This window comes from Arvicanthis niloticus, chromosome 4 (genome assembly GCF_011762505.2).
Source record: "Arvicanthis niloticus isolate mArvNil1 chromosome 4, mArvNil1.pat.X, whole genome shotgun sequence".
NCBI classification, from domain to species: Eukaryota; Metazoa; Chordata; class Mammalia; order Rodentia; family Muridae; genus Arvicanthis; species Arvicanthis niloticus.
Genome location: NC_047661.1, coordinates 94,770,719 through 94,791,217, shown reverse-complemented (window position 1 = coordinate 94,791,217; position 20,499 = coordinate 94,770,719). Strand labels below are relative to the sequence as shown.

General features: G+C 42.4%; 1 protein-coding gene across 2 annotated transcripts in view; it reads left to right on the top strand.

Annotated features, from left to right (window-relative positions):
• The window catches only part of Agl (amylo-alpha-1,6-glucosidase and 4-alpha-glucanotransferase), a 63,316-nt gene that overhangs the window by 9,151 nt on the left and 33,666 nt on the right, over positions 1–20,499 (top strand). For both annotated transcript variants that reach the window (XM_076933180.1, XM_076933181.1), the window contains exons 4-18: positions 624–743; positions 1,221–1,387; positions 9,441–9,644; positions 11,733–11,914; positions 12,061–12,172; positions 13,214–13,337; positions 14,421–14,523; positions 14,619–14,716; positions 16,110–16,249; positions 16,672–16,859; positions 18,687–18,810; positions 19,407–19,570; positions 19,822–19,923; positions 20,021–20,176; positions 20,292–20,442. In XM_076933180.1, coding sequence (XP_076789295.1) covers positions 624–743; positions 1,221–1,387; positions 9,441–9,644; positions 11,733–11,914; positions 12,061–12,172; positions 13,214–13,337; positions 14,421–14,523; positions 14,619–14,716; positions 16,110–16,249; positions 16,672–16,859; positions 18,687–18,810; positions 19,407–19,570; positions 19,822–19,923; positions 20,021–20,176; positions 20,292–20,442 — 2,135 coding nt within the window. The remainder of the gene's footprint in view (positions 1–623; positions 744–1,220; positions 1,388–9,440; positions 9,645–11,732; positions 11,915–12,060; positions 12,173–13,213; positions 13,338–14,420; positions 14,524–14,618; positions 14,717–16,109; positions 16,250–16,671; positions 16,860–18,686; positions 18,811–19,406; positions 19,571–19,821; positions 19,924–20,020; positions 20,177–20,291; positions 20,443–20,499) is intronic.

Genomic DNA, 20,499 nt, shown 5'->3' with positions numbered 1-20,499 from the left:
GTTAACTTCCTCTGTAACTTACGTCATCTGACTGTGTTACCGAGTGAGCCGTGGCTCTGCTGTATTGTTTTATTTTGTTTTTAACCTTTTCTTTTTTTTTTTTTTTTTTTTTTTTTTTGGTTTTTGGTTTTTTTATTTTTTATTTTTCGAGACAGGGTTTCCCTGGGAGCCCTGGAGATCTGCCTGCCTCTGCCTCTTGAGTGCTGGGATTAAAAGCGTGCATGTAGTGTACCACCACTGCCTAACTGCATTTGAGATGTAGTTAGGCTGTGATTCTTCAGTTTGGAGGTCACTGTAGATCCTATTACAGATTCAAGCTAAACTCCAAGCGTTTCCTGCCGCTGGTTTATAGGATGCTATTTATAGGAACGATGTTGTTACTGATCGACATTAGCATATTTATTTTCTAATGAGTCAACATTACTGGATGTCGTATTTTATTCTATTTAGATATATAGTAGGTGAAAGAGACACGAAATACCTGTTCTGGGCCTGGAAAGATACCTTAGTGGTTAAGAGCTTGAACTGCTCTCATTGAGATAACCTTTCAGATAGAATCGGACTGAGTTGATAATTTTTTTCCCTCTAACTAATTAAACCTGTTTTGGTTTCTTTTTCCTCAGACAGGAGAAAAGCGGCGGGGGCTACATAGTCGTGGATCCTGTCCTGCGCATTGGCTCTGATAATCACGTGTTACCCTTGGACTGTGTTACTCCAAGTTTAGTTCTCAGCCTCTGCATCAGGTGGCTCACAACCTCCTGTAACTCCAGCTCCAGGAGTCCCATTGCCCTCCATAGGCATCTGCTCTCAAGTGTGCAAACCTACTCATTGACAGACACGAACACACACACACACACAGAGAGAGAGAGAGAGAGAGAGAGAGAGAGAGAGAGAGAAACACCTGTTACATTGTTTCGTTGCAACCTCGTAAAATGACTTCTGTATACTTAGAAGTAAGTAGAAAACAAACACATATTTTAGTCATGTGTGGTGGCACGTGCCCGTGTTCCATCCCTGGGTAGACAGAGGCAGGAAGATGTGGACTTAAGGATCTTCCTCAGCTACCTAGTAAATTTGAGGTAGCCTGGGCTACATGAGACCGTGGATGAAAGGGAAGGAGGGGCTTAAGTGGGCAATTAACCTTTCAGATAGAATCGGACTGAGTTGATAATTTTTTTCCCTCTAACTAATTAAACCTGTTTTGGTTTCTTTTTCCTCAGACAGGAGAAAAGCGGCGGGGGCTACATAGTCGTGGATCCTGTCCTGCGCATTGGCTCTGATAATCACGTGTTACCCTTGGACTGTGTTACTCTCCAGACGTTCTTAGCAAAGTGTTTAGGACCCTTCGATGAGTGGGAGAGCCGGCTAAGGGTGGCAAAGGAGTCAGGTAGTGTGTTTGCTTTCTTTTTCTTCTTTTGAAAACGAACCACAGCTGCTGTGATACAGCCCTCCAAGGCTTGCTTGCTCCTTTAGTCTCGCTTACTAATGTACTAATAAATACAAAATCTACAATGTCCACTAATACCAGGTTATGTGGTGTAGCCGCCCGCGGCCACAAGTCAACTGGGTTCACCTGAAAGGGGGGCTGGGAATGAAAGGGGCTGGAGGGCGAGAAGAGATGAGGCCAAGACAAAGTTCTCTGATCAAGGCCCCAAGCTTTAATGTTTAGCTCTCAATTTAAAGGGGAAGACCCAACCCACAACCCCTCCTGGTTCCAGATGGGTGGGATAGTCCATAGTCCATTCCAGGTCACGGCCGGAGATGCCTCAAGGCAAGCCCAGGGGCAGTTCTGCTGTGTTCCGGGAAACCAAGGTGGGTAACTCCACCTAGATCCCGTCACTTGACCTTGTTGTGGTAACCAAGGTCTCTTCAGGCTTGCTCATGGGGGGAGAGTACAGTTTCCCCCGTTTTAGTTAACTAAAAAGAAAAGAGAGAGGTGAAACAGGAATAGGGTCGTCGTCGTCGTGATATCTGGCTACTTCCTGCTGACATTGGGGGCGACGTGTCTCTAGGGGGAACCTAGAAAAATGGGTATGTAGGAGAGTCGGCTGTGTCCTGCTGTCCAGGGTTTATGGAGCCCATCTGAGGATAGGTCAGGAGGAACAGGTCCAGTAGAAGCAGCTGTGTGAGGTACACGATTTCATCCCATCTGAGGTGCGGAGTAGCTGGGCTTGTTGGGAGAGATCTTTATGTGAAGGCAACTTATCTGCTTGAGACACAAGGTTCAAACGTTAACAGCAATATGATTATCCAAGCCAAGTAGGAAATAAGGTTGAAAATGGAACTGTTTTAGTATCTAATCCAACTGCTGGTTGACAGGGGTCAGATACAAAGTCTATGACTACTCAGGCTGGTAGATTTCAACAAAAGCTGTCTGTTTACAATAATTCATAGCCCTCTGTTTCAGTGTTTTTCCATGGAGACCTAAGACTCTGAGTGGGCAAATAAGCCAGGCCTATTGCTGAATTTTAGGCTTATAGCTGATTTTAGGCCTTCAGAGTTAAGCAGGGCTGTCCCTGAAGTCTCCTCTCTTTTCCAATTATAGAAGGACCGTGGCAATTCTCATCTTACCCAGGCGGGGATAGAGGCCTGACCTCCAGTAATTAAAGGGAACCTTGTAATGGCTCCAGTCCTCCTGTCGTTGTCCAGTAAGGCCTGAAGGTCATACCCGTCCTGATGTCTTTTTCCTGGAGAGGGGATACTTTTGACATCAACCCCTATGCAGTCAGGCTTGTCCCTCAGGGAACCCAGAAACATATTTTTAACTTTTATTTATATTCCCCTGCAGTGCTTAGCCTCGCAGCCTTAGCAAGAATTCAGATTGCCAGACAGAGGGGTTCTGGGTGGCCCCTCTCTGCTTGGTCTAGGGGCGGAAGTCCCCTCTTTTAGGTTGGATGGAGATGAGACTTGGGAACACCCTGGATAGAGTAACAACCTTATCTAGAGTCTTGGGTCCTCCATGGCTAACACTGACTAGATTTGTTATCAGATTCTTCATTATCAGAATCATAATTATTAGGCTCAAGATCTGTATCTACTTGACGGACCAATCTTTCAGGCAGCCATCGGGCTCCATTTTCTTTTTCTGAAAAAATACAGACTGATCCACGACCCCAAATTAAGACAGGGTCAGGACCATTCCAAGAATTAGTTAGGGGGTCTCTCCATTTGACCCTGGCAAATGACCTGGAAGTGACTGGATGCCAGTGGCGATCTGCCGCAGACTGACCTTTAACATCAGTTTGCAGAAAATTTAAAACAAATAACACAAAAGCAAGATGTGCTTTTGGTGACCTTGGAGGGTATAACTCTCCCCCTTTAGTTTTAATAAGCCAATTTTTTAGAGTGCGATGTGCACGTTCAACGATTCCCTGTCCCATTGGGTTATAAGGAATTCCAGTTTTATGTTCAATACCAAATTCTTTACAAAAGGAAGTAAAGTTGTTACCAGTATAAGCTGGCCCATTGTCTGTTTTGAGAACTTTAGGCAATCCCATAGAATTAAAGGCTTGTAGGCAATGATCAATTACATTTCTAGAGGCTTCTCCTGTATGTAGAGAAGCAAAAAGGAATCCTGAGCAAGTGTCAATACAGACATGTATATATTTCAATTTTCCAAATTCTGCATAATGGGTTACATCCATTTGCCAAATATGATTGGGCTTAAGGCCTCTTGGATTAACGCCTAAATGGGGAGCCGGGGATAAGGTAAGACAGTTAGGACACTGTTTTACAATCATTCTAGCTTGCTCCTTAGTAATCTTATGTCTGAGCCTTAAAGTGTGACTAGAGAGATGAAACTTTTCATGATCTCGCTTAGCCAGAGCAACAGGATCCAAAATTAATGCTTCTCCTATTAAAGCTCTGTCAACACAATCATTGCCAGCAGCTAAAGGCCCAGGAAGACCAGAATGAGCTCTTATATGGCCAATATAAAAGGGATTTTTTCTGGTAAGAATGAGGTTTTGTAGTCGAGAAAACAAAGATCCGGCTCGAGTATTGAACTGCAATACTCCACAAGTTTCTAACAAAGGGACAGACTGAGCTACATATAGGCTATCAGTAAAGAGGTTAAAAGCATCACTTACCGACTGAAAAACATTTAGAACTGCTGTCAGTTCTGCTAGTTGAGCAGAGAGTCCAGGCGTCTCTATGACTACCTGTTGATTATTTAAGAGGTACCCTGCTCGTCCTTTAGAGGATCCATCAGTAAATATTAAAAGAGCATTATGTAAAGGCTGCAAAGAAGTCATGTTAGGAAATATAACCTCGTGTACATTTAAAAACTGTATCAATTTATCTGGAGGATAATGATTGTCTATAATGCCATTAAATCCTATTTGAGCAAGCAACCAATCTGTACTATGTTGCTTTAACCAAGTATTTTGATCTGCACTAAAAGGCTGAATAATGGTGTCTGGCTCTTTGCCAAAATAAGTCACTGCCTGTTTCCTTCCAAGTACAATCATATGGGCTACTGCCTCATAATACGGTAGGATGTTACGTTTAGGGGATAACTTTGAATGTATCCACATGAGGGGAGCCTTTTGCCACAACAATCCTGTAGGTGTGTAAGTTGTATTAAAAATTAACAAATGTAAAGGTGAGGAATAATCTATGTAAGTAACAAATTGTTCCTCAATGGCTCTTTCTACTTGTTGTAAGGCCAACAATCCTTCTGGGTTTAAGGATCGAGGGGAGGTAGGATCAGCACTCCCCTTGAGAATATCAAATAAAGGTTTCAATTCTCCTGTTGTAAGCTTTAAGTAGGGACGAAGCCAATTGATATCACCTAACAGCTTTTGAAAATCATTTAGAGTTTTTAGACAGTCCCTGCGGATGATTATCTTCTGGGGACAAATGGCTTGATTTGTAAGCCTAAAGCCTAAATAATCATAAGGCTCCTGAGTTTGTACCTTTTCAGGAGCTATTTGTAAACCTTTATCAGCTAATGCTTGCTGTAAATCTCTATAGCATAGAAGCAACTCCTGAGGATCCTTCCCACCTAAAAGAATGTCATCTGTGTAATGGCTGATGTACATCATTGGCCATTGCCGTCTTACAGGCTCAATGGCTTGTGCCACAAATTTTTGACATAATGTAGGGCTATTAGCCATGCCCTGAGGAAGAACTACCCATTGATACCTTTTCATTGGCTCCTTGAAATTAACAGAAGGAACACTGAAAGCAAATCTCTTGCAATCCCGAGGATGCAAGGGAATAGTGAAAAAACAATCTTTCAAATCTACTATTATTTTATGAAACCCTTTGGGAATGGCCACTGGAGATGGCAGCCCAGATTGTAGAGCTCCCATAGGTACCATGGTTTCATTAACCTTTCTTAGATCTTGCAACAATCGCCATTTCCCAGATTTTTTCTTGATAACAAATATTGGAGTGTTCCAAGGTGACTGAGATTCTACTATATGCCCTGCCTCTAATTGCTCCTGCACAAGCAATGAAGCAGCTTCTACTTTTTCTTTAGACAATGACCACTGATCAACCCACACTGGGACGTTATTAAGCCATTGAATTTTATCTGCATGGGATGCAGGCAAGACAGTGGCCATTATGGAAAATACCCTAAGCCTCTAGAGTTAGTATGAGGCTCGGACGCTTTAAAGGTTTTAATACCTTGCCCTTCTCTTCCTAGTCCTTGGCCAGGCAAAAATCCTTGTCTTAGCATTTGTCTAGTCACTGTTTCATTAGGGCTGCACATCATAAGACCCATCTGTGACAAAAGATCTCTTCCCCAGAGGGTGACAGGCAATTTCGGCATCACATAGGGCTGAATTTGTCCTGAATTCCCCTCTTCATCTCTCCAAGTTAGGAGTTTAGAACTCCGTTTTGGATTGTTAGCATAGCCAATTCCCTGAAGGTTCGTGAGCGTATCAGACAAAGGCCAAGCTGAAGGCCAGTCCTGTCTTCTCACGATCGTGATGTCAGCTCCTGTATCCATGAGACCCTCAAAACTTTTTCCCTCAATTGTTAACTTAAGAGTAGGTCTCTCATTAGTAATAGATTGAACCCAATACACATCAGAAGAACCAAAACAATCCTGTCCTCTCTCATTCTTAACAAACTTGGAAGGGAGTGGATGCAGAGGAACCAAAACAAGTTGAGCAATTCTCTTATCAGCAGGCATAGTTATCACGCCCTGGGGGGAAGCAGCCATGATCTTAATCTCTCCCTCATAATCACTATCTATAACACCTGGATAAATTTGCAATCCTTTTACAATACTACTGCTTCGGCCTATAAGTAATCCCCAAGTCCCTGGAGGCAAGGGCCCAAAAACTCCTGTAGGCAACGTCTGAACTCCCATTTCTGGTGTCAGTACAGCATGGGTAGTGGAACTAAGGTCTAATCCTGCACTTCCTGGGGTTGCTCTAATAAGTTCTGAAATAGATTTCCCTGACTTGGCAACAGCTTCATGGCCCCATAAGCTGTTGGCTGTGGATTCCTGGGGGCCTAGGGCTGGCCCCACCACTCGTTTCCCGACAAGGGACGGCCCTGATTATCTGTTTTAGCATTACATTTGTTAGCCCAATGACGACCCTTCTTGCACCGAGGACAAATTCCTGACATGCGACCTGGTTGATAGTCCACGCCCTTTCTCCTGGGACAGTCACCTTTAAAATGACCTGTATCTCCACATTTATAACATCTTCTATCTTTACAGTTCTGTGCAAGCATTGCATGTATAGTGGTCCCCTGAAAAGCAGCGGCCATGGCCAGACCCTGATTGTAAGAGGGCCCAATTTCAGCACAAAGACGAATGTATCCATGTAAATCTGTCTTTGCCTTGTAAGGCCTGATAGCCGCGCGGCAAGCTGCATTAGCGTTCTCATAGGCCAGCTGTGTAACAAAAGGAATTCCTGACTGAGGATCTCCAAAAATTCTACCAGCTGTCTTTTGCAGCCTGTCCACGAAGTCCTGGAATAATTCATCAGGACCCTGCTTGATGCTGGATAAACTCCCATTAACATCCCCTTTAGTAGGTAACTGATTCCAAGCACGGCGAGCAGCCATTGCAATCTGTGCGTACACACCTGGAGGCAGCTCGACCTGATTAGCATTCCCTTCATATTGACCTTCTCCTAAAAGCATGTTCAAGTCCCAAATAGGATTACCTGCCTGAGCATTCATCGCGGCAGTTTTCTTACTAGCCTCACGCCATTCTGAGCTCCAAAGCAAGTAATCTCCTCCTGACAAAGTAGCCTTACACAAAGTTTTCCAATCTTGGGGTGTTAAATTTGATTCTACCACAGTATCCAATAAAGCTTGTGTGAAGGGCGCCGTAGGCCCATATTGAGAAACCGAAGTTTTCAACTCTTTTATCACTTTAAACTCCAATGCCTGATATTGTCTAGTTCTTTGGTTCTGTTGATCAACTACTTCCAATACAGGAAACGCTAACACGTCAGATGTATCCTGCCCATCCCTGCGGGCCTGACTCACGGCTCTTTCTAATGGCGATTGACGTATCCCAGAATCATCGATCCTTTTTGCACCTGACTGACACTTTAACTCCTGTAGCTCGTTAGTCAATCTCTGCAGTTTAATTTCCATCTCTAATTTATATGCCTTCATGTCCATCTGGGCAGCTTCTGCTGCATCAAGGACCCTAGGTGGAGCAGAAGGTGCATAGGGAGGGGGCCATTCCTCGTGGCATTTGGAACCCCCTATTTTCAAATCAGCTCCTTTCTCTAGCTCTGATTTATTACCAGAGTTTCCGAATTCTTTTATCTGAGCTGGAGAAGGTGTACTAGGTCTACATTTCCCTGATGTAGGGTTGAGAGTGCCCCTTTTTGTACAAGGGCTTTCTGATGGGTGTTCTTGGAACTCTTCAAGCTGTGCCTGGGCAATAGCTAACACCTGCGAGGTCTCTTTATCTGTTTTATTATCAATAGCATCTTTTACCAGTTTCCAAAGACAGAGAGTGTTATAATCTGCCCTGGTGGTTTTCAAAACCTCTCCGACCGTCTCCCAGGTCTTTTTGTTCAACGTTCCTTCTCGAGGGAACCATGGGCAGCATGAATCTACCTCTGCCAAAAAATCTTCCAACACACTATCTGACAACCCAGCTCCTCCCGTCTGAAGCAGCTCTCGAAGGCTGCAGGCAAACGCCCTTTTAGAATTCTCCTGGCCCATAATTCGCTGTCACCCCCTAGGCAGAATAGGCGTCGGGTCAACACCTATCTGACCTAGACCTATCCCCCAAAACACACTTCCTGCAAACACGGCCTTCAAAATTTAACTAGCGCTAGCTTCAATACCGTTTGCTACTTCCTAAGTGTGTGGGATACCTTTTTAGTCCTGTTTACCGTGGAGCTCCACCTAAGACAGCTTTCCTCAGCTCGGTCCCCCGTTTTCAAGTCCCACGTTGTGCGCGCCACTCTGTAGCCGCCCGCGGCCACAAGTCAACTGGGTTCACCTGAAAGGGGGGCTGGGAATGAAAGGGGCTGGAGGGCGAGAAGAGATGAGGCCAAGACAAAGTTCTCTGATCAAGGCCCCAAGCTTTAATGTTTAGCTCTCAATTTAAAGGGGAAGACCCAACCCACAACCCCTCCTGGTTCCAGATGGGTGGGATAGTCCATAGTCCATTCCAGGTCACGGCCGGAGATGCCTCAAGGCAAGCCCAGGGGCAGTTCTGCTGTGTTCCGGGAAACCAAGGTGGGTAACTCCACCTAGATCCCGTCACTTGACCTTGTTGTGGTAACCAAGGTCTCTTCAGGCTTGCTCATGGGGGGAGAGTACAATGTGGGTCAGGTTAAAAGGGAACACTCGGTCATAAAATAAAGTGATTATCATTTGTAAGATTTTATTTGGCACATGTAAGTTAGTAATAAATTATTCAAGGAAAATGAGTAAAAAATATGAAGGAAAATGTATCATTATATATAGTTTTAATTAGCCAATATTGATAATCCATTGTCTATTTAAAAGGCACGTGCTACTGGACATGCCAAGAGTAAAAGGAAGCAGGTTATGTTTTCCTCTGAAGTAAGAGTAACATCAACGTTCTGCTTTCAAGCTAAATATTTTATAAAGAAGGGCATGACAGCTCAGTGGCGTAGCTATGATGAATGCAAGTCCTGTGGGACATTTAAAGCGTTACACTTGTGCAAGCCGCTCTGTGCTGTCAGCAATTGCAGCTCAACCTGATAGTAGCTAGGACTGTGGTGATGTTACCATGGCCATCGTGTCATTCCCCATTTCTCGTAGCTGAGGACAGTGAGTGCCTGAAGCCTTACGTGGGTCTGCTGGCAGTCTTTTATGTAAATCTAGGACCTGAACCCTATCGTGGGTTCCTCTTCCACTGGCGTGACTGTCTTACTGTTGATAAAGACCTGAGAACGTTCATGCCTATGCTCTGCTCAGCTCTAGGTTGGTCTGCTCGCCCTGTCATACACTGGTCTGTGTTTTCTCCTTCGTAGGTTACAACATGATTCACTTCACCCCGCTGCAGACTCTTGGACTGTCCAGGTCATGCTATTCCCTCGCTGATCAGTTAGAGTTAAATCCTGACTTCTCAAGGCCTAATAAAAGATATAGCTGGAATGATGTTGGGCAGCTAGTCCAGAAGCTGAAACGGGAGTGGAATATTCTTTGTATTACCGATGTTGTCTACAATCATACTGGTATGAGCTTTCAGTGATTTCACCGTGAATATTGCATTCTTGTTACTTTATTTCTTAATATTTTCATTTCACGTTACATCATTATTGTTAGAAGTAGTAGTATTTTGCAGTGTGAGGAATTGATTACTGGACCTCATAAATGCTAAACTAAGCAAGCTGTCTGCCTCTTAGCCATGTCCCAGCCCTTTCTATAACATTCATTCTAAAGATCAAAAGGACAATTAAAAGGCCTTCAATGTTAAAACCTAGTTTATGGAATAGAACCTTTTTACTTCCAAGGAAAGTAGTGTCAGGTGAGCATATAGTAAACATGTAAGTACTTTGATGCTTACACAAATGGGAGGATACATAAAAGGGGCATAGGTCATATGTTTCTACCTAAATATAAATACTGTTCAGACTGACAGGGGGATTCTGTACAGCAGGAACTCTGTTCTATACCATAATATATTTTAAAATGTGATGCTAAACATGGCGGGTATAGCAGTAATTCCAACACTTGGGAGGTAGAGACAGGAGGATTATTATGAGTTCAAGACAAGCCTGGGCTACATTCTAAGTTGCAGACCAGAAGGGCTGTATTATGAGACTCTGTCCCCAGAATCCAAATAATAACAACATTCTCCATCATTGGAGAGAATATTATTGTTAAATCCTTTTACATGATAAAAAAGTGGACTGTGACATCTCCGGTACTGAAAAGAGTAATGTTAGATTGACTGTTTGGGATCCCAAATAGAACTCTGTAAAGTTCTCCTGACAGTGATCCTCTGAGGAGATATTTGTTTTCCTTGCCTGTCAGAGCAGCTGGCTTCATGAGGCCTGGGCCATGGCCTTCCACTTTAACTCTGTGTGCCTTACACAGGATCCGCTGTGTGAACAGCAATGTGGAAAGTCCGGCAACCACTGCTTTACATACGTCAGCAATGGGACTTCTGGGTGGTGTAGTTTAAGGACATGTAGCTGTTTCATCACTATTGGAAATAATCTCTAATAGAAATGGCAAATGAAATTGGATATTTAAAAAGATACGTTCCAAAATGAGATGTTTCTGCATGTAATTTGGAGCCAGGCTTCAAAGTTTACAGTGGAAACTTTGCACTTTAGTAACTCCATATTCACCACTTGAAAACTGGTAGTATTAAAAATGACTTAGACATCCATGATATTCACATCAAATTAGCAAACCACACATAGTTACCAACGGTAAGAGTTAGAATACTGCTTAGGCAGAGGTTCATTAAGACTTAATAAGAAACTGGATTTATCCCTTTCAGATTCCAGATTAGAGATAGCTTAGCCATGATGGGTAGCCAGGTTCTTTTTTCTGGGTCACTCTGTCATCTCCAACACTTTACTTCCAGGGTTTAATCAAACATGGCTGCTCTGCCTCCTGTTGCTACACTTAGTGGAAATGGGAAGTCATGTGTTTAAAGGCATAATCTTATGTATATGTTACTTCTCTCCACACTGCATCAGATATGCGTTTGTCTTTTATCACAACTACAGACATGGGAAACTTGTAGTAGTGTTAGGTTCTGGGTCTTTGTTTGTTTGTTTGTTTGTTTTGGTTTGTTTTTTGTTTTGGTTTGTAGCCCAGGCTAGCCTAGAAATCACTTTGTAGAGTAGGCTAAGTTTAAGCTTTGGCTAAGCCTTAAGCTTTTGGCAGTCCTGCCTGGGCTCCCAAGTACTGGGGTTATAAATACAAACCACCAAGCCAAGAGGTGATGGTGCATGCCTTTAATCCCAGGACTCAGGAGGCAGAGACCAATTTCTGTGAGTTTGAGGCTAGCCTGGTCTACAGAACGAGTTCCAGTACTGCCAGGGCTACACAGAGAAATCCTGTTTCAAAAACACCACCATAAGTAAACAAACAAACAAACAAACAAACAAATGCCTTCATGCCTTGCCTGGTTTGGCTTTTATTGTGAGATCTGTGTTCCTGGTGTATCCTATCTTCACCCAAGGGTTTATTTATTGCAGGTACAACTAAGCATTAAGTAAGTTACTAAATGAAAGTCCAATAGAAAGAATGGTGATTGTAAAGTCTGACCTAAATACAAAGTATGTTTTTCCCTTTTCTTTAAGCTGCCAACAGTAAGTGGATCCAAGAACATCCGGAATCTGCATACAATCTTGTAAATTCTCCACACTTGAAACCTGCCTGGGTCCTAGACAGAGCACTCTGGCACTTGTCCTGTGATGTGGCAGATGGGAAGTACAGAGAAAAAGGAGTCCCTGCTTTGATTGAAAATGATCAGCACCTGAACGTACGTGTGTGCAGAAGAGCACTCCAACTTCCCAGGCACAAATCAAATATATATATACATACATGAAAATGTGTAGAATGTGGCTTAATAAGGAGGAAGAAATCAGGTCAAATACATTTGATGTTTTTAATCTTGAAATTTTTCAGTGCATTCGAAAAATAATTTGGGAGGACGTTTTCCCAAGGATTCAACTCTGGGAGTTTTTCCAAGTAGATGTTCACAAAGCAGTTGAACAATTTAGAAGACTGCTCACTCAAGGTAACGGCTTTACACTAGGTCGTCCTATCACTGTTTAAGAAGTTTAAAGTTACTCTTAAAGGGATTACTCTTTTTCTCCAGTTAACAGCATCATTAAATCTTTATTGCATCATATTTGTATTTGTTTATACTACAAAACTTCAATCTTTCTTGGCATAGTGATGCATGCCTTTAATTTCAGCACTTGGGAGGGAGAAAAGCACATTTATTTTTTTTTCTTTCTTTTTTTTATTGGCTATTTTATTTATTTACAATACAGATGTCATCCCCTTTCCCCATTTTCCCTCCCTAGAACCCCCTATCCTATACCCCCTCTTCCTTTATGGAAAAGCACATTTATATATACATATAGCAAATTCCTCTTTCTCAAATCTTAAAATTATTAAATAGTACTTTCTTATGTTTCTTTTCAAATAATTTTAAAGGAAAGTCAGGATTTATCAGTAGTTTCATATAATTTTCTCTATAATATATATGTCTGTTAATATCTTTAATACATAAAAATAAGACTAGAGACTAAATCATGTTTGATTTTTTCATTTTTTAATTTATTTTTTATTTTTTACACCACCCCCCCCCATGATTTTTTTCATTGACAGATTGACAGTATGAGTTTTTTATTTTGTTTTTGTATTTTATTTCTCTTAACCCCTACTAGGTAATGTGTGGTTTTTAAATTACCTTACTAGTGATGTAGACAGATTACTGTCAGTGCTTCTGTCATTCACTCGTTAGCACACATGGTGAACCAGCATGTGCATGCTAGAGACCTTGGAGGCAGGAGGATTTGGTGGTAACCAGCAAAGCTGAACTGCAAGAATCCTAGGTTTTTCTCTTTTAACAGTTAGTCTCTCTTCTTATGTGCCCTCCCCAAGTATGGAGGGAGTGAGTAAGTGGGGCGGGGGAGGGAGCAAAGATGCTTGCTAGCTTTTTTACATTCTTTCTATGAGTAGCTATCTACCAAAAAATTGAAAAAGTGACAGTTATAATCTTTTATAGATATTTACATTTAAAATACCCCCCCTTTTTTTTTTCTTTCAGAAAACAGAAGAGTAACGAAATCTGAACCAAAAGAACATCTTAAGATTATTCAGGACCCTGAATTCAGGCGGCTAGGCTGTGCTGTAGATATGAACGTCGCTCTGGCCACTTTTATACCACATGAGTATGTTATGTATTTGCCCTGTAGTTTTGCTCATAAATATTGATGCTGACAACTAGAAATTGATCCTCAGAACCCCCACAGTGAGAAGAGAGAATCCAGTCTCAAAAGTTTCCTTTGACCTCCACACACATTGTGCCATGTGCACACCCACGCATATACACAGTCCCTACACATAGTTAATTATAGAAGTAAACAAATAAATAAGTGAACTGTTGGGAACCGCACTAGCCCCACATTGGGGCAGCCAAAAAATGTCGCGGCCCAAGCAAAATGTTGAGGCCTGGGCCGACCCACGTTTGGGCGGCCACTGTATCCCAGCCCAAGCTGCCGCTCCGGTCCGAGGGTCGGGGGTTCAGCAAGAGCAAGAGTGAGGACAGACTCGAAGAATGCAGACCAGACAGAGTGTAATTCAATCCCGTTTATTCTTCAGTCTAAGTCCTAAGTCTTGAGTTCCTAGTGCCTAGTCCTTAGCTCCTAGTCCCTCCAAGTTCCAAGTTACTTCTTCCAAGTTCTCTTCCAAGTGCCTGCTACCTGTCTTCTCTCTGCTGTGTCTGGTTCTCTGTTCTTTTCTGTCTCTGCCTTTTATATGTCTCACTTCTAAGCCATGCCTTTTGGTCACACCTTTAATCATGCCCTTAGGTCTTGACTCTAAATCTTATCTCTAAATTACACTCTTAAGTCACACACCTTTAATCTCACACACCTTTAATCTCAAGGTATCTAAACCATGATTATCAGAGTGTGCTCAGCTGCTGTAGGCTATTGTAATCCAAGTCTCATGTCAGGTATATATGGCTCAAGATGGCTGCAAAGCTGATAGCCGCTTTCTGCTAAAAGTCGGCCCCCAACAGTGAACTGTTTTTTAAATAAAGTAAGTAACCTGTCATTTCAACACTGACCTTTTTCTACATTCTCTGTCAGTCCATCCTGCTAAACATGTGTGTAAAACCTTTTACAACTGAAAAAGCTCCTCAGTCATAGCTCAGATCCCAACGACAGCATTTGAGATGTTTGTGACACCTGGAAATGTTTAGTGCGGATTTTATGAAAGCACTGATGTTTGTTTTTCTCCATCTGTGCTAGCGACCGGCCAGCTGCAATTGAGGAGTGCTGTAATTGGTTCCGTAAGAGACTCGAGGAGTTAAATTCAGAGAAGCACCACCTCACCAGCTGTCATCAGGAACAGGTTCACCGAGTTTTGAATTGCTGCTTTTCCTTTTCTGAGTTTGAATGTCTGTTTTCATTGGCAATCATGTTGTAACATGGTTCAATGTTTTCTAGGCAGTTAATTGTCTTTTGGGAAACGTGTTTTATGAGCGACTTGCGGGCCATGGCCCTAAACTCGGACCCGTCACCAGGAAGTATCCTTTGGTTACCAGGTACTCGCTCTGTTTTTAAAATGTTCTCTTGCTGACAGTTAAAAGCTGAGAGTATTTAACTTTTCAGCTTAACCTAGATGTTTCTTTTAAGGTGTGACTTCAATACATTATATCGAAATAGAAATTTTGATTCAGAAATAGGTTTAATACTGATTAATTTTGTTAGGAGAATATTTAATTAGAAAAACTATCACCAGTTTGAACCTGTTTGTATTTGTTTACATTGATATTTCTGGAGGAATGCACATTTAATATCAGTCTATTTTATGTTGCTAAAAGGGAATACCAGAGATTGGGTAATTTATAAAAAAAGAGTTTCATTTGGTTGAGGGTTCGCAGACCAGGAAGTCCAAGAACATGGCACTGGGTCTGCTCTGCTCATCTTCCGGCTAGGGCCTTGGGCTGTCTCAGTTCGTGGCAGATGAAGGACAAGTGAGAGCAAATGGAAGACACAAAGCACAAGGCGGCATCTGAAAATCCACCTCAGAACTATGCCAGGTCCCGGAGAGCAAGAACTCACTCAGAGGAGATATTCATCCACTCACCAGGGTATCCTGCCCCTACCCAGACACCTGTCACTGGGCTCCATCTCCCAACACTACTACTTTGAGGAATTAGAACTCCATACCTGCTGTGGTGGCACAAGTCTGTGATCTGTAATTCCAGCCATAAGGAGGCAGAGATAGGAGGATTCCAAGTTTGAGCTCAGCCTGTGCTACAAAGTAACACTATGTCTAAAGAAAGAAGGTGGGGCGGCCTTAAAGTTCCAATAGATGACCCTCTGAGGATGCTCTGTGAGAATAACACTTAGCAGTAGTAAATTCAGGGTTAGTTGGAGAGAGCAAGCACCTAACTCCTTACATAGAAACGTGCAGCACAGGGGCTGGAGACACACTCAACAGTCAGGAGCACTTGCTCCTCTTGCAGAGAACCTGGGTGTGGTTCCTAGTTTCTGCATGGCAGCTCACAGCTATCAGTACCTTCAGGTCAAGGGGTGCACTGGCTCCTCTGTCCTCCATGGGCCCTAAACATTCACACAGGGCACTTAATACATTCAGGCAAAACATTCATACACATAACGTGAAATTGATATATCTAGTATACAGCATATGTTGGGCAAGTAGAGATTGGGAAGGCCTCGATGTTTTCTCTAAAATGTTATGAAGTTGTGAAGGTTATTTAAATTGTTAGCCAGTTTTCAAATCCTGCTGATTTATTCAAAAAGTCTACTGGTGATTTTTGCTTTCTGTGAAGTTTGTATTGTATAAATGGGGCCAAACTAATTTTATGTATTCTAATTTTACATATGTATTTATGTTTTGTAATATTTCTCCTTCACAGTGTCTTGAAGGAGTTTCTTTGTGTGGACCTTGTTTTAATTCTGTCTCCCTAGGTATTTTACTTTCCCCTTTGAAGAAATGGCCTTATCCACAGAAGAATCCATGATTCACCGCCCAGATAAAGCCTGTTTTCTGATGGCACACAATGGATGGGTGATGGGCGATGACCCGCTTCGGAACTTTGCTGAGCCAGGTGGCTGATTTTTCACTTCTCCGTAGATAGGGAAACAAGAGCTTGTGGAAGGCCACTTTAGATGTAATTTCAGTCAGGAGGACGGAGAAATGGCTCAGCAATTTGGAGCACTGATTGCTTTTCCAAAGAACATGGGCTCAATTCCCAGCACCCACAAAGTGGCTCGCAGCCATCTGTAACTCCAGTTCCAAGGAATCAGACACCCACTTCTGGCCTCCGAGGGCATCAGGAATACACATGGTACACAGACATACATGCAGGCAGGACACCCATACACCCAAAATAAAATTATAATTTTTAAAATGTAGCCAGATATCACTTATGGAAAGAAAATGACCCAGGTTAGAAGCAGCGCTGGTCCCTTGAGGATTGCTGTTGTTCAGTTTCATGTACCACTGAGAGCAACTCTGCTTCTTTAACAGGTTCAAACGTTTATTTGAGGAGAGAACTTATTTGCTGGGGTGACAGTGTTAAACTGCGCTATGGGAATAAACCCGAGGACTGCCCGTATCTGTGGGCACACATGAAGAAATACACCGAGATAACTGCCACTCACTTCCAGGGAGTTCGTCTTGACAACTGCCACTCCACGCCTCTCCACGTGGCTGAGGTACGGACACGTCTATTGACAAAGGCAGTGATACCTGTAGCCTCCGAAGTCCCTGCCAAGCAGATCTAGTCTGCTGTGTACATTGCTGTGGATTTGGTAGAAATATTGACACATATGACAGTTTATCTAATTCTAACAACCTTCTGATACAACTGCTATAGAATATTAGGCTGTGAAGTGTTTTTAATAAGTTAGTTTTTAAATTTAGGAAAAAAAAGATCCTATTTTTATGCATAACAAGTATTTATTGGTGATATCTAAAGTGCGAAGTGGTCTTTTAGGTTGTTTCCGATATAGATGGTTAGCAGTGTGAAGCTGAATGGCTTCCTTACACAGTGTGGTGATGATCCAGCTCCGGCTTCCATTTCTCTTTAGGAGTACTAGGAGCAGTGCACACTTCAGGACCATTCTGTTCTACGCTGAGCCGCACCCCTACCCTTACACGAATGGTCTAGCTCTGATACTCTGGCATTCTGAGGCTAGTTTGAGCCTGACTGAGTCAATTTTTAATAAGTCTTCTTTAGAAACATAAATGTAAGCTAACTGTAGTCTGTCCTTTGGGCTTTTGAATAATGTTAGTATTGCTGCATTTTCCTTACCTAATACAACTTCCTAAAAAAACACATAATTTTATCCTAGTTGTAAGATCTTTGATAGTTTTTAAAATTACAATTTATGAAAATATGTGCTGATAGGCCCGGTTTAGTGGCTCACGGCTTTAATCCCAGCACTCAGAGGGCAGAGGCAGATGGAACTCTGTGAGTTTGAGGCCAGCCTGCTCTACATAGTGACTTCCATGAACAGAGATGGTCTACAGAGTGAGACCCTATCTCAGAACAAAACAAAAAAGGTGTTTATAAAAGAAAAATTTAAAAAAATAAAATAAAAAAACAACACCAGCTTCTGTAGTTTATGTGCTATGTGTGTGTGTGTGTGTGTGTGTGTGTGTGTGTGTGTGAGAGAGAGAGAGAGAGAGAGAGAGAGAGAGAGGGATCCCATATGGTTTTAATTTTGAGGGATTTGATAGAAAACCTTAGTTAAACTGGTAGAACATTATTTACCTTCAAAAATAAGCAGAGGGTCTTTTTCAGTTGTGCTTTTAACAACAGTAAAAAGCCATTTTTATAACATTGTTATAATATTATATAAAATTAAATTTTAAACAATGAAGTCCTCTAGAATTCTACTTCTTAGCTGATAAAAATTAGTCATTTTACTAACCTTCGTGTAAGAATACCTTCTAGAGTAGAGTGGGAAACAATCTGATTATTAGCCACTATTTTCTGTTTCTCTGGTAAATCATTAACACCAATGTTACGTGTGCATTACACACACACACACACACACACACACACACAAATGGGAAGGTGCTGGCATTTGTCATGTGCAGAATCAAGTTTAGCCTAACCTTTGCTAATTAATTCATCAGCATATGTAATTATCAGTTCTGACTTAATTAGCCACCGAGAGATTAATAATCTTATTAGAGCCACTAAAAACAAATAAAAACTGAGAGAAGACTGGCAGAATTGCAGCGTTGCAGGCTGTATTTGTAATGACACTAACTTTTCTTTTTCCTTTTGTCTTCCCGTCTGTCCCTATGTCCGCACGATCTAATGTCCCTTTCCACTGATGTTCTCTGTAAACCCTCCATGTGTCTGATCTTTCATGTTCTCATACATGTGCACATCAAACTTGGTTTGGAACTTCCTTTTGCATCTCTCTTGTTTTGTACCTATCTTATGCCAAACCCACACCTAGTCTTGTCCCTCTTCCCTCTGTCTGGCTGTCTTCTTTCTTTTACATTTGTGACTGTACTTTTTACAGTACATGCTGGATGCTGCTAGGAAATTACAGCCCAATCTTTACGTAGTGGCTGAGCTGTTCACAGGAAGCGAAGAGCTGGACAACATCTTCGTAACGAGACTGGGCATCAGTTCCTTAATAAGAGGTAGGTTCGCTGAAGTCCGTTTCCTATCTGAGATGCTTCACTTTTGTTTGAGTAAATTACAAGGCATGGAATAGCTTTATATGCAATACCTAATATAACTGAGTTCTCTCTCTTTTTTTTTTTTGTTGGTTTTTTTTGTTTTTGTTTTTGTTTTTTTGTTTTTGTTTTTCGAGACAGGGTTTCTCTATGTAGTCCTGGCTGTCCTGGAACTCACTCTGTAGACCAGGCTGGCCTCGAACTCAGAAATCCGCCTGTCTCTGCCTCCTAAGTGCTGGGAACTGAGTTCTCTTTTAACAGTTAAAATATCTAATTTGTAGTATGATACTATTTCAGATAGAAAGACCACTGAGGCCAGGTACCGTGTGCTAGCTACCCCCGTAATCTCACTACTTAGGAAACTGAGGCAAGAGGATCATGTGTTTAAGGCCAGCCTTGGCTACATGAGTTTCAGGCTAGTGTAGGATACATTTCTTCCCCCAGATCCTATCTCAAAATAAAGGGTAAGAAAGCTAGGGTAATAATTCAGCAAATAAAGGTGTAGGGGACCCAAGATCTGAGTACCGGGGATTGTCACACTTCGCTGTGCTGCTCTGCAGAGGCTATGAGCGCATATAACAGTCATGAAGAGGGCAGACTGGTCTACCGGTACGGAGGGGAGCCCGTCGGATCCTTCGTTCAGCCCTGTTTGAGGCCGCTGATGCCAGCTATCGCACATGCCCTGTTTATGGACATAACCCACGATAATGAGTGTCCAATTGTGGTGAGCATCAACGTGTCTCTTGTGCTGACTTATTTTGCTAACTGCCTCATTATTTAGTTGTCTGATGCTTGATGTCAATAATGTCCACATACTTTTTAGGGAATGGAAATACCTTGATTTTAAAATGTTTAAAAAAAAATGCATCTTACAGCAGATATCTGTACTTGATCTATGGCTTCACTATGCTGATGGGGTATGAAGTGTCACTCTGCATTTGAGGGAATGTAAACTTTCGCTTTCCTCTTTTCTAGCACAGATCAGCCTATGATGCTCTTCCAAGTACCACAATTGTTTCCATGGCATGCTGTGCTAGTGGAAGTACGAGAGGCTACGATGAGCTGGTGCCTCATCAGGTGTGTTTAATCTGCAAGGCCAGCAACACCAGGCATTCTTACCCACGATTTCATTGTAGTTAACCTGCACACGTGACTGGGCTTTCTCTCTCTTCAGATTTCAGTGGTTGCTGAAGAACGATTTTACACTAAGTGGAATCCTGGGGCATCACCATCAGATACAGGAGATGTTAGTGTCCATAGTGGGATCATTGCAGCCAGATGTGCCATCAATAGACTCCATCAAGAGCTTGGTGCCAAGGGCTTCATTCAAGTAAGAAATGGAAACTTTAAAGCTTCTCTCCAGACTTTGCATTTCAGAGGATGACCGTCTGGTTGAGCACTCCTTTCCAAATGGGGCTCTGAGCCAGTCTCTCTCCATTTCTCAGGTGTATGTGGACCAAGTGGATGAGGACATAGTGGCAGTAACACGGCACTGCCCGAGCATCCATCAGTCTGTGGTGGCTGTATCGAGAACTGCTTTTAGGAATCCCAAGACTTCATTTTACAGCAAAGAAGTGCCCCAGATGTGCATCCCTGGTAATCTAAGACCAGCACCAATAGAGCTAATCATGAAGCTCGTTAGCACATTGTCTA